We start from the raw sequence: 13,305 nt of genomic DNA, 5'->3' as shown, positions 1-13,305 counted from the left end.
GACCGCTGTTCAGAGAGCTCGAATCTTGCCCAAGACGGCAGAGCAAAGAGGAATCAACCGCAGATACAGGGTCAGACTCTAGGGGAGGTGTGGGGAGGTGCCGGGCCTCCCCCCAACCCCTGCCCGGCCCACGTGGGCAGTCCCACCTAATGGCTGGAAGGGAAGATGAAGCCATCGAGGCAGCGAGTCAGGAGGAGGGACTGGAGCTCCTCCCCACCCCGCCCCCACCCCACCACCCAAGCTGCAGGTTCTTGAGACTGAACTTGGAATGGAGAGTGAATGAATGATGGGCTGTTGCAGTCAGGATGCTGCTATTTATAACAGGCCCAGCCCTCATCTCCTGTTCCTCCTCCTCCTCCTCCTCTGCCGGCCAGGAGCACTCCTAATCGCCCCTAATCCTCCCCCCCCAGAGGCATCCTGGGAGACCCTAACAAGAACCAGATGTGGTTAGGGGGAGGAGGGACCCTCCGTGCCAGGGGCCGGGTGGACGGAGGGGGGAGCAGGGGGCTGATGGCAGGGTAGGGGTGGGCGCAGGACTGGGGGAGATGTTGAAGGGCCTCCCGAGGCATGCCGACCCCCTCCCTCCCACCTCTTCTCGCTGGAAGCCTGCCTTGGAGGCCTGTCTTGTCTTTGACCCATGCTGTATAGCCAGCCGCCATCTGGCAGCGACCCTCGGCCCACCCCACCACCTACACCGGGGGTCTGTCGCAAACAAGGGCTTGGGATGCTCTTGGGGTGCCCCTCCCCACCGTGGCCCCAAGCCCCTGGAATGTCACTGGATCCCCTGAGGGTCAGGGGAAGGCAGGGGTTCCACCCCGATCATCAAGACATCCCCTGAGAGGGCCTGAGAAGCAGGCTGCCAAAGCCCCACAAGCAGAGAGGGGCACCATAAGGTGGCCAACCAGCACCTCTGTCCCCCCCCCCACAGACCCTCCCCAGCTCAGAGCCTCCAACCATGTCCCACCACTTGGGACAAACCCTGAGCCCTTCCCTGCCCAAGGCCCAGCATGGGTGGCTCTCTTCTTGGTCACAGCACTTCCTGCAAACTTTCCCTCTGCACAACTCTCAGGAATCCAGACCCTTTGCAGCCAAGGGCAAATGCAACCTCCACCACAGGGCCTTTGCACATGCAACTCTCTCGGCTGCAACAGGCAGGCTCTCATTTCCTTCCAGGAAGATCCTCTGACTGTCCCCCCCCTGGGCCTCAATTCTACTTCCCAATCAGACTGTCCCCTCTCCTCTCCAGGTCATACTTCCTGGGAGGGCGAGTGTCCACAGCGTGGCCGGTGCTCCTGACTCTGACCGTACCCTTCCTGTGGCTCCTAGTGAACTCTCCTAACAACCTCTCCTATGAGGTGGGTGGCCGCTCCACTTTACAGATGAGGAAACTGAGGCTGAGGGTTGGTACCTTGCCCATGGCTTCCAAGCGCAAGAGCTTGGCTATCTATCCCCCACCCCTGCTCTCCGGGGTGTAAGGATCCTAGCACCCAGTAGGTGTGCCAAAGATACACATGGAATGAGTGTGCCCACGTGGCAAGCTGAGGAACTTGGGGGGGCGTGCTGGGCCTTGGGTCCGGGACTAGGCAGGAGCTCCTCCAGTCCCGCTCCTCCCTGCCCTTGGTCATGCGGCTGTTTACCACCTGCCCAGAACAGGAGCTCGACGCTGCCCCTCTGCCCCTTCGCAGGCAGGCTGGGGAAGTAGAGTCCTCCCTTTCTCCCCTCCTCCCTTTAAGGCCGCCCAGCTGGGCAGGAGAGGAGAGGCGGCGGGGAGGGGACCTAAGCCAGGTGCAGGGCACGGGGCAGGCTGGGCCCCAGGTGGTCCCTCCATGCCCGGCCCCTCCCTGCCTCCCCTCCTCGTGCTCATGCCCCCCCCCACCCCCAGCACCAGCTGTGGCTGCTGGCTGAGTCCCGGCCATTGTCCTGGGGGCGGGGGGAGGGTGGGGACACGGCACAGTGGGAGGCTTGTGCCCTGCCCACCCCCTCCCCTGCCAGTCAATGGGAGCACTTGTCAATTCATGCCCAAACATGGCGGAAATCCCCTCAGCCACGTGGCTGTGGCTAGGGTGGGCAAAGACCTGAGCATCCATGGGCCAGAGGCCTGCCGGGTGGGTTTGAACTGGGGATGAACAGGGCATGAGGGGGCCCAGGCCTGGACGCTGCGTGCTCCCTCATGGCATCAGAATCAGAGATGCGCCCTGGCTCCAGGCAGCCACTGGGGTCACACACTTGGCACGGCTGTGTGGCCTTCAGAAAGGGACCTGACCACCCTGAGCCTCGGCTTCCCTTTGACCAATGGGGTGCATCATGGGGTGGGCCTGAGCCTCAAGCCCGCCTCAGCCCAGGTGGCACCCATCCTTCTCAGCCTTCCCACAAGCAAGTTTCTGAGACCCTCAAAGGCCCCCACCTGTCCTGTTTGTCCAAGGCATGACCAGTACTACGCCGATATCCTACGCCATGAACCCCAGATATTGCCACCTGCCCAGAGCGTACACACAGGCCTGCAGTCCCCCCTCAGTGACCCCAGCCGCAGCCAGCCCCACGGGGGCGGGTTGTCCTCCCATGTCCACCAGCAAGGGCTCTCGCCTTCCCTGATCAGGACTTTCGACCTGCCTCTGTGGGATCGTTGCAGTGAGACTTCGCAACTCTGCACCGACTCTCCTATCGGGTCCAGTGGCCATGTTGGATGGAAGACATGGATGGCTCTCGGGTCACTGCCCCCCGCACCCCAGGTCTTCAAATCCAAGTCACAGCTGTTTCTGTTTCCTCGCAACTCTCGCATACAAGAGCTCCACAGCCGGCCTGCGGCTCCCTGCCCCCTGGTCCTCAGGGGGACACGAATGGAGCTCACAGCTCCAAGATGGTCCTGGTTCTCAGCTCAGGGCAACTGAGGCCACCAGCGATGGCTGGGTCTTAGGAAACCCACACTTTTCCAGAACCTTTACCAAGGGACCAACTTGTATCCCCCCCGCCCAATACCTCTGATGGACCTAGAATGGGAAGGCCATCCACACTGAGTAGTGGCTCTGAAGTCGGGGGTGGGGGGGCGGAGACGGGGATAGACAGCGGTCCACCAGAGTGACGTCCGCCTGTCTGTGACACCCCAACATGCTCTCCTGACCACATTGCACACCGCCACACACTTGCCGCGACCTCCACCCATCTGGAAAGTTTCCATTATGTGTCCGGCAGAGAGCTAAGCTCGGGGCCACAGTGGTAAACAAACCAGGCCAGACCTGAGGCCCCCAGGGAGCTGACATGCTAGGGGACAGATGACAAGATAGGGAAGGAGAGCCCAATGCATTTAAAAAGGCTCCAGATGGTGCAGCCAAAAAGGCCCTGGTGTGGTACAAGCATGCCACCTCTCCGGAAGATGATACACACACGTGCACAAGTGAACCTGGCTCAAGGAAAGGCAGGCTCCAGCCATCCCCACCCCCAGACAGAGCTCCATCGGGCCAATCAGGGTCCCCCACAAGGACCTTGTCCCTTCTTTTCCCCTTCCACTTCCTTTCCCCACTGGTGTGGCTGTGGGCAGGCCCTCTCCACTCTGGCTGCCAGCAGGTCCAAATGAGCCAACAAGTCATGGGTGTGGCCATCCAAGTGACCAGGGCAGAGATGAGACTCGCCCCCCCACCCCACCCCCAGACTCCAACCAGGAAGTGGGGGCAGGACATCGGGGCCGGTGGGGGGCTCTGGACCCAACCATCTCCCACCATGAGCCCGCTCGTCCTCTCCCTCGCACTCTGAGGCCTGGCATTTTGGAGGTGTGGCCGTGCACAGCTTTGACCCTATGAGTGCAGGGCCCTGAGGTCCCGAGAGGCTGGCTGAACCTCAGTTATGCAGCAAGAGCCCCTTTCTCTGACTGGATCCTGCCCCAGCCTTGCTGGTGCCACCCTGAGTGAGCGTCCATCCTGCCTCAGAAAAGAGAGGCCATCCACCACCCCCCAGAACTCCAGGCGGCTGCCCACCCAGGTCCCGTGTCCCACGGGAACAAGTTCTGCATCTCTGGGATGGAGAGTGACATGGTGAGGACCAGAAACCAGCACCAGGGCCAGACTTGTCATAGTGTAGTCCCTCTGCATGTGGAATGTACCAAACAGGTGGATGGCGCCCCTCACCCTTGGAATAATGAGGAGATCAGAGATTGGGGGGTGGGGGGGAGTCTTCCTGAAACACACAGTGCTGACTATCAGGGCCCAAGCCTGAGTCTGGACTGCAACAACCTACCCTGGGGGACACAGCACCTGCTCTGGACCAGGCATCGGATGCCATTTATGGAGGGGTAGCCAGGCCGGGCACTGCAGGCCCTGTCTTATCCAGTCTCCCAGAGTCTCCTCCAAGGTGACCACTGATGAGGGTGACAAGCGAGTTCCCATTTTACAGATGAGACGAGGGGGCGTCGTGAGTGGCAAGGACAAGCCCAGAGCACAGAGTGCCTGCCAATCCAATCCACTGTCCTCCCTGCGCCCAGCCAACAGATCGCCTGTGCCTAGCAACAGTGGGGCCTGGAGACCTTGAGAGGGGAGAGCAGCCCCTCACTGAGGGAAACTGAGGTCCAGAGGAGTGGCTAAGCTCTGGGGAGGAGGAAAGAGGAAAATCAAAGGAGGCAGGCTACCTGGGCAAGGTGGGGCCACCCCAAGTTAATGATTCAGTTAATGATTTCTGCCCCGGCCTTATCAGGGAGGGCAAAGTCCAAGGGCAGCAGCCAATCGGCAGCCCCCATTTGGGCTGTTACCCAGAAGTCTCTGCTGCCAGCCACCCCCCTCCAGTGCTGTAACCCCTTAGGAGCTGAGGTGGGGGGGGGTGTCCCCAGGGAGAGGCCATTCTGCCTAGAGCGGCCAGTCTGTCTCCTTCTGGTTCTGCCAAAGGCCTCTCCCCAGGAACACGCTATGAAGACCCTCAGATTCAGGTTAGGCCCCAAGGACAGGGGCTGGTGACACTGCTCCTGACCCCTAGCATTGACCTCAGCTGGCCCTTCCAGAGCTGTGTCCCACCGCACCCCCTCCACCCCAGCGCTCTGTTCCAGGGTGACCTCCATTGGTTGGGGACATTTCCTGCCCACCCCTCTGGCCCAGTGCAGGGGGTGGGGACATGAGGATGAGTCAGACTGTGGGGTCATCTCCCCTCTCACCTGGCCTAGGGCCCAAGGGCTGGGTCTGGCCACTCAGCTCAGGGATGGGAGCTGGGACAGGAGCCTTCCGCCTCCCCCCCTCCCCCGCCCCTGCCATCTCATCCCACCCCTCACTCTACCCACTTCCTTCTGGGTATACCGCAGACAGACCAACCAACCGATCGACAGGATCCCAAAGCCACCAGTACACACGGCCTGCCTCAGCCCACACTTCTGTACAGGTGGGAGCCTCTCAAATCACCAGGCAGCCTCCTCTTGAGGCTTGGGCCCTCCAGAGGGGAGGCAAGGATGCTGTCCTCAAGTAGCTCCTCCCCCAGGCCCGGTGGCAGAAGAGAGAGCTGGGGGCCAGTCAGCTTGGGCTGACTGGCTAAGTCACCCCTTTGTCTATGAGCCTCCCTCTTAATCTGTTGGAAAGGAGCTGGCCCTATACCTCATCCTGCCCATTGCAGAGCGAGAAGTTTCTTAAACCCTGCTCCTGAGGCTCTGGAGAGTCCAGCTCCCAGTGTGTGCCTTGTATGTCCAGTCATAGGCCATGTGAAATGATTACACCGAAAGCCTGCTTGGATCCCATCAACTCCCCATACTTGGGGGGAACTGAGGCCAGAGAAGGAAGTCAGCCCAGGCTGCCCTTCAGAGTCAGCAGGGGTGAGGCCCAGGTCTCCCCATCCAGCCTGGGAGACTCCAGAGGTTAGATGGAGGCCCCCAAACCCTTAGTGGAGACCCAGCCTTCCCACCTAAAGGCCAGGAGGCAGCCCCGAAATTCTTGGTAGCTGTTTTACATCTGCTGCAAGCCAAATCCCCAGCAGTCTCTAAGGCCCCTCCACGCCTGTATTTGGGGGGGGGGGCACTGCTGCTCATCCCAGCCTCTCATACCCTCAAGTTGGAGGCCAGCCCACCCCTCCAGACTCAGGCAGTCCTACTTGTGTCCCCCACTTCTCAGGACTGAGAGAGGGGGCTCACCGGGGCTGAAGGCATCATGACAACCTCTGTCACCACCTCTGATTTTTCAGGCACAGGTTTTGCCCAGAGTCACACAGCCCTCATGACCTTGCCAGTTAGGTGATGAGAAACACACCTATTCCCAAATCCCCGTTACCTGCTGAGAGCCAGTGCATCCTGCCAGGAGGGTTCCCTCTAACGGCCCTGTGCCCGCCGATATGGGCCGTCCTCGCCTCTCGAGAGGGGATTAGCCGGATGGTCACAAGGGCCCGGCTGTACCAGCCTCGAGGGGCCGCCCTGTCCCGGCCTCCCACCAGAGGCCCAAAGCGCCTTAGCCCTCCAGTCCCATTACCCGTCCAGCAGGACCAGGCCTGTGTTGAAGGCACTCACACCAGGTCTAGTGTGTGTGTATGTGCGTGGGGGGGGGGGTGTCTCTGACATGATCACCCCTTCTTGTCTCCCATCCCAGAGCCAAAAGCCTGGGGCCCTCTGTCCACTGTCTAAGAGGGAGCCACCAAGCCCACAAGGGGACAAGGACAGGACTCCAGGGGTCCCCTGTCCAGAGTGTGAGAATACATGGGGTCCCCCCCACCATGAGCTCAGAAATGACAGCCACACACACACGCACAAAGCACCGCTTCCCACTCCCTCTCCTAGTTCTTTCCCACTCAGGCTTTTGCGCTCACTCTCAGGGATGCCACACCCCCACGGGGACCCTACCATCCCGACCTACCCCATCCCCTGATGCTCTGGGGAGCCTTCCCATTCCAAATGGCCTCAGAGAGCAGTCCTCAGTGCCTACCACCCTGCCCCCAGCTCAGATGCTGGAGCTTTCCCTAGCCCGGCCCTCCTGGGCAGCCAGCCCCACACCCCACCCTGCTCCCCACAGACATTCTTGAGTCTCCTCTTATCTCTCTGGAGGGAGCAGGGCAACCTCCCCACCAGGCAGCTGCATGGCTGAGCCATGGCGTCACCCCCACCCCCCACCCTGCCTGCAGGCCAGGAGGGAAGGTGTTTGGCTCAGGAGCAGGGGTCCAGGAGAAGCAGTGTAGGGATATCATTAGGAATTGAGGGGATGTGGCCCACAGGTCGTCTGGGTGTTTTGCAGGTACCAGGCATGCCAAGTCGGTTCTATACCCATCAAGGACCAGTGTCTTCTCCCCACTACTTGGGGACCTCATCCCCTTTTCCAAGGGCTCCGCCTAAAAGGTTGCTGGAGGACAATGTCTGTGGAGAATAAGAGCCCCTGGGACTGAGGGAGAGCTACTTAGCACCCTCAAGTAGTCCAGGTGCCTGGGGACCCATCCTCTGACAGTCCCAGTCGGTCTGCCTGGGTGTCCTGCAGGGGGGCAGCTGGGGCTTAGGGATGCTCTGGCCTGACTGCTCAGCTAGCAAGAACAAAGGTTCCTGCCAAGCCCCCCCTCCCTTCCCCGGTTCACACAGAGAGAAACCGAGGCAGATAAAGGCTGTCCTCTCTTACCCAAGGGACTCCCCTCAGGAAACCAGGGACTGAGCATGAAACCCGGACCCCATTTTTAGCCCTGCACCCTGTTGTCCCAGGACAGCAGGTGCCCGGACAGATCCTCCCCAAGGAAGGCTCTTTGCCTACTAAGGAGCAGCATAGGAACTTAGGGACCAAGGGAGAGGTTGGGGATAGGAACTAGGATCCCCAAGATAGCCGCGAGGGACACAAGGGGCCAGTGGTCCTGGCTCACTGTCCCAGGAAGCATCTAGTGGGCTGGGAGACATCACCCTGCACCTCCCCTCCTCTCCTCCTCCCCTCCACACCTCCTCCCCTCCCTCCTGAGTACTCAAAAAAGGAGGAGCAGCCCTGGAGGAGAGGCAGGGACTGCTCATAAAAAGCGGGGAGGTGGATAGACACAAGAACACATTTCTAAAACTGAGGTGGGGGTGGGGTGAAGAAAACATGATGGGGTGTGCACAGATGCCACCGTGAGGGAGGGAGGGTCTCTTCAGGTTAAAGGGAGAATAGGGTGGGGTCACTCCTCATTGGGAAGAGGCATAGCTCTCAGGACTGGTTGGGAGAGCAGTCTAAGGGAGCTGGTGGGTGGGATGCAGTTCTCAGTATTGGGGGGCATCTCCAAGAGCAGAGGTAGCTGGTGTAGGGGATACCAGCTTCAAGAAAGTTCTATCCCTACAATAGCTCAAAAGCTATGTATGTACGTTCATACAAGACTACTGTCGACATATTGTCTAATGTCGACATTACATTTAAAGCCCTAGGCGAATTTTCTTGGGCGTAGGCCACGTGGCTACTGTGTATGTTCTTGGTACACTGTGTATTGTATATATGTCTACCTGACCTAGGGAAGGGAAAGAAAAACAGGCTGTAAGATAGCACAAGAAATGTACACACTGCCCTACTATGTAACTGTACCCTTTTTGCACAACACCTTGTCAAAAAATTTGTGTTTAATTAATAAATAAATTACAAAATATTTAATAAAAAAGAGAAAGTTCTATCCCAAGCCAGCACTGGTGGCTCACACCTGTAATCCTAACTACGCAGAAGTATGAGATCTAAGGATCACAGTTCAAAGCCAGCCCAGACAGGAAAGTCCTTGAAACTCTTATCTCCAATTAACCACCATAAAGCTGGAAATGGAGCTGTGGTTCAAGTGGCAGAGCTCTAGCCTTGGGCAGGAAAGCTCAGGGACAGCACCCAGACTCAGAGTTCAAGTCCTAGAACAGTGTGTGTGTGTGTGTGTGTGTGTGTGTGTGTATGTGTGTGTACAGAAAATTATAGGCCTAGGAAGCATGCTGGAGAGGGAGGTCCTGCCTCAAGTCCGGGAGGATCAATTGCTTCAAAGTGAAATTTCAGCTGGGCACTGTGGCTCACCCCTGTAATCTTAGCTACTTAGGCGGCTGAGATGTGAGGAAAGAAGTTGAAGAGATGTGAGGACAGAGGTTTGAAGCCAGTGTGGGCAGGCAAGTCTGTGAGACTCATCTCCAATTAACCACACACAAAAAAAGAAAGAAAAAAAGGAAAGGTCCAGAAGTGGAACTGTGGCTCAAGTGGTAGAGCACCAGGCTTAAGTGAAAAAAGCTAAGGGTCAGACAGTGCCTAGGCCCTGAGTTCAAACCCCAGTAACAGCCCTCTCCCCTCGGGCCCCAAACAGTGTAATTTCAGCCATGGGGAGAAATGGCATTGCCCATGGCCCATGACAAGCCCGGGGGGGGGGGTGGTCCCAGCCCAGCCCGGGGAAGCCCAGCAGGGAGGCCGTGGGAGTCTGGCTGAGGGAGGCCAGCAGGCTGGGCACCGGGCAACCAGCCTTTAGAGAGATGGAGGTCTGGTGCATGGGGATCCAGGTTACGGATGGGAAAGTGTGCGGGGTTCTCGGCGTCAGCATGGAAGGGGATCACAGGTCCCGGACCGCCAGAGAGGGGGACAGAGCCGGGAGGACGACACAGCCCCAAAGAAGCTGCGTGGCCGGGGGATGGAGCAGAGGTAGCCCACGCCTGTGAAGACCCCCGCGATGCGGGCCACGCTCGAAGGGCTGAGGCCCTGCCCGGGGGAGGCGTCCTGGGGGTCCCGGCGTCCGCTCCCGGGGGACGGAGTCCGCCCCGCTAGCCCGCCTGCTCTCACCTTCGAAGAAGCGCTGGAGCGCCTCCGTCTCGTCCACCACCTCCATGTCCGGCTTGCCCGGCGTGCGCTCCAGCCGCAGCGCCCCCGCTACAGCCCAGCCCGGGGGCGCGGCATCGCCGGCGCAGCCCGCGCGGTCGTCCCGGCTCGGCTCCCGGCTGCTGGCGTTCCGCACTGCCCGCGGTGCGCTCGCTCGGAGCGGCCTCGGCCCCGCCCCTCTGCCCGGCCCCGCCCCGTACCCGCTCCGCAGCCACAGCCCCGCCCCTCTTCCCAGACACACCCATTCCCCCTTCCCCGCGCTGCTGCCCTGGCCACGCCCCGATACGATGGCCACGCCTCCTGTCCGCGCTCCGCCCCGGCTGCCGCTCCCAGCGCCCCCTGCCGGCAATTCCACGCGGCAGGACGCGGCGCCGCCTCCAGGGAACGCTCGGCCCGGGGCCAGGGCCAGGGCCAGGGCTAGGGTGGAGAGGGAAAGTGCGCCAGCTCTGTAGGTATCACTGGGGTCAGCGGCTTCGGAGCCAAACTTCAGCGATGGCCTCCGCATTCCTCTCCGTTACTCACCCCCCTCTCTTCAGCAGCATCCTGCGTTTGAAGAACCTCCCTTGGCACCAAGCCTGCCCTGGCGCTCCGCAGCGGCCATGGCAGCTCTTACAGACCCTTACCAAGAAGGTACGGGCACCATCTGAGTTTTACAGAAAGAGCTTCAGGCCTGTCTGAGGGAGCACGGTCTGGCAGAACCTTCTGACATCTTTTTTCTGTCTAGCAGGGTCGAGTGGCAACTGAAATGTAGGCCTGGGCGCTCTCCCCAGCTTGGCTTCTTGTTCCCTCAAGGCTGGGGGCTCTACTACTTTGAGCCACAGCGCCACTTCCGGTTTTCTGGGGGTTCATTGGAGATGAGAGTCTGATGAACTTTCCTGGCTTTGAACCCTGATCGTTAGATCTCAGCCTCCTGAGTAGCTAGGATTACAGGCGTGAGCACCACTGCCCGGCTACATGCAGATTTTTCTTTAGTCTCTCTTCTTATCCTTCTCAGTCCAGAATGGAAGGCCTATGAGGGGAAGGGATTCTTCTGTAGAGTCACTGCTGTAGCATCAACACCCAGGGAGCACGGCCTGACACACAGTTCTCCATTAAATATGTGTTCAAGGAATGGATGATGACGTCGGGAAACTACAGAATCCTAGAGTGGGAAAAGTCTGGCAACAGAGACCAGATCCAACAAATGAACCCTGTACAAGGTGGGTGAATCCACGACTTTCCACTCAGCCAGGCCCAGGGGCAAAGACTCACCCACCCTCCCCCCACCACTGCTGGGTAGACGACAAAATGGAGCCCCCAGAGAGGTCAGGAAGGGAGGAGGGAGCGTCCTGGGGGCGGATCAAGATGCCAGACTAGCCAGCTTAGAACTCTCCACTCTGCCTGGCAATGAATGGCAGAGGGGAATGGGACACAAGACTGGCTATGCAGGGGACTGGATGAGAGAGAGTGGTGGGCTGCTCCCTCTTCTCCTCTTCCTTTCTCCTCCATGGTCTGCACTGGGGGAGGGGCGGCCAGTGCCTGAGCTCCAGATGTGGCCCAGTCAGCAGGCTGGTGGTGGCCCACTGAGGAGGGTCAATGCCACGACAGTTCTGGGCTCGGGGGAGGGGGTGGCTGGGCCTCCGGGTGCCTCACAATGAGGTTTTGTCCTTCTGGGGGCCTCTCCGAGCTGTTGCTCTTAGGTATATAGAATGGGATTTTGCTGGAGGCCCAGCTGTGTGTTGCTGATGGCTGCCCCCCCTCCCCTGTGGGGGCAGCACTGAGGGAGGACCGTGCCACACTGAGCCACTCATTCTTTTCTAGCCCAGGCATCCAGAGGTTTACTCCCTCTGCAGACTTCCCTAAGACAATTGTTATTCTCCACGCTGGCCTCCGCCCCCCCCCCCCCCAGGACCAGGCCTTGTCAGTGGACACTCGCCCACACTTTGCAGTTTGGGAAGATGCATTTATTTATTTTTCTTTTCATACCAGTCCTGAGACTTAAACTCAGGGCTTCCTGCTCTTGCTTGACTTTTTCTGTTCCAGAGGGCTGTTCTACCACTGAGCCAGGCCTTCCTTTGCTTTTGGCTTATTGGCTGGTTTAATTGGAGATAAGAGTGTCATGGACTTTTCTGCCCTGGCTGGCTTTGAACCGTGATCCTCACATCTCAGCCTCCTGAGTAGCTAAGATTCCAGGAGTGAGCCACCAGCACCTGGTAATGGATTTGTCTTCAGAGTTGGACCTGAGGGCCCAGTGGCGAGTCAAACATTGCTGCTCCCCCATGATCAGCTGCGGATAAGCAGGAGACACGTTTATCTGCCTCATTATTAAGAAAATAGATTATTCCATCTCTGGGGGCATGAGACCCATGGGCACTCACTGATCTGGTGAGGGGGAGCTCAGGCCCTGCCACCCATTCTACCAGGACACTGAGCAAAGGCTTAGCTGTCCTTAAAGTGCCTGGGCTGAGAGAAGTCGAGAGGCTGAAATATCTCAAATAACAGGGCTCAGCCCAGCTGGGCACCATGGCTCATCCCTGTAATCCTAGCTACTCAGGAGAATGAGATCCGAGGATCAAGGTTTGAAACCAGCTGGAGCAGAAAAGTCCATGAGACTCTGATCTCCAATGAATCAGTCAGAAGTGGAGATGTGGCTTGAATGGTATAATGTCAACCACCAGCCTTGAGCAAAAAATAAGGAGTAGCTCTGAGACACTGGGATCAAGCCAAAGTACCAGCACATGTGTGTGCGTGCATGTGCACACACCCACACCACCACTGCCACCACCAACAAAAATCACCAGAGCTCCAACGCAGCTAGACATAAGGACTCAGCCACCATGAAGACAGAGACTGGCAGGGTGGCGCTGGAGCTGGTTAAGGAGCCCCAGGACCTTGAGGGAAAGCCGGAGTCTTAGACTGGGAGGCCAAGATCCTGGCCCCCGGACGGCCCCATCTCCTGAGTGGCCAGGAACAGGCATGTTTCCTGCTCCAGAGGCTGTGAAGAAGGCAAACTCCAAGGCCAGGAACTGTCCTATCATTCACAGGGGTTCACCAAATGGGGGGGTTCCCTCAAGACTTGGGGGACTGGGCTCAGTGGAGAAGGGGGAGGTGGGCCAGTGCCACACTCCGCTGAGGTGGGAAGAACAGTGCCCTCTGCTGTACGGAGGAGGCAGGGCTGGACCTGGGGCCTGGCAGGAGGCCCAGGCCTGGTCCCCAGCCACTTTCATGTCGCACTACCTTGGAGCCAGGGGGCTCCAAGGGATGGCCAGATGTTTTGTGACCTTTTAGGGATGCTCTCAGCAAATTTTGAGTAGCCCTTGAATTTCAGTACTCCAAGCACTGGTTCTGTAATCTGGGAAGTGACTTACTCCTCTGAACTCCAGAACCCTCAGGGAGGGAAAAGGGACTAAGCAGGCACATCTTCAGTGCCATGATGGGTGGAGAGCAAGGCTCTGGCCTATCTCATACTGGCAGGACTTAAGGCACAGAGGGTGCCCAGAGTTTCTGCCCCACCCCTGCCCCCTGGGGCAACTCCCACTGTGGCTCTGGGCCTGGGCACTGCTGCAGCTCAAGCAGGCAAAATCTCCAGACACTTAGCCCCACCCCAACCCTA

General features: G+C 59.0%; 1 protein-coding gene across 3 annotated transcripts in view; it reads right to left on the bottom strand.

Annotated features, from left to right (window-relative positions):
• Myrf (myelin regulatory factor) overlaps positions 1–9,839 on the bottom strand; it is a 28,867-nt gene extending 19,028 nt beyond the window's left edge. For all 3 annotated transcript variants that reach the window (XM_048361145.1, XM_048361142.1, XM_048361143.1), the window contains exon 1: positions 9,678–9,839. In XM_048361145.1, the coding sequence (XP_048217102.1) occupies positions 9,678–9,723 (46 nt within the window). In that variant the 5' untranslated portion in view covers positions 9,724–9,839. The remainder of the gene's footprint in view (positions 1–9,677) is intronic.
• Between the last annotated feature and the right edge of the window lie 3,466 nt (positions 9,840–13,305).

This window comes from Perognathus longimembris, chromosome 13, assembly GCF_023159225.1.
Source record: "Perognathus longimembris pacificus isolate PPM17 chromosome 13, ASM2315922v1, whole genome shotgun sequence".
NCBI classification, from domain to species: domain Eukaryota; kingdom Metazoa; phylum Chordata; class Mammalia; order Rodentia; family Heteromyidae; genus Perognathus; species Perognathus longimembris.
The sequence above is the reverse complement of the archived record's forward strand: the minus strand, read 5'-3'. Positions and strand labels throughout refer to the sequence as shown.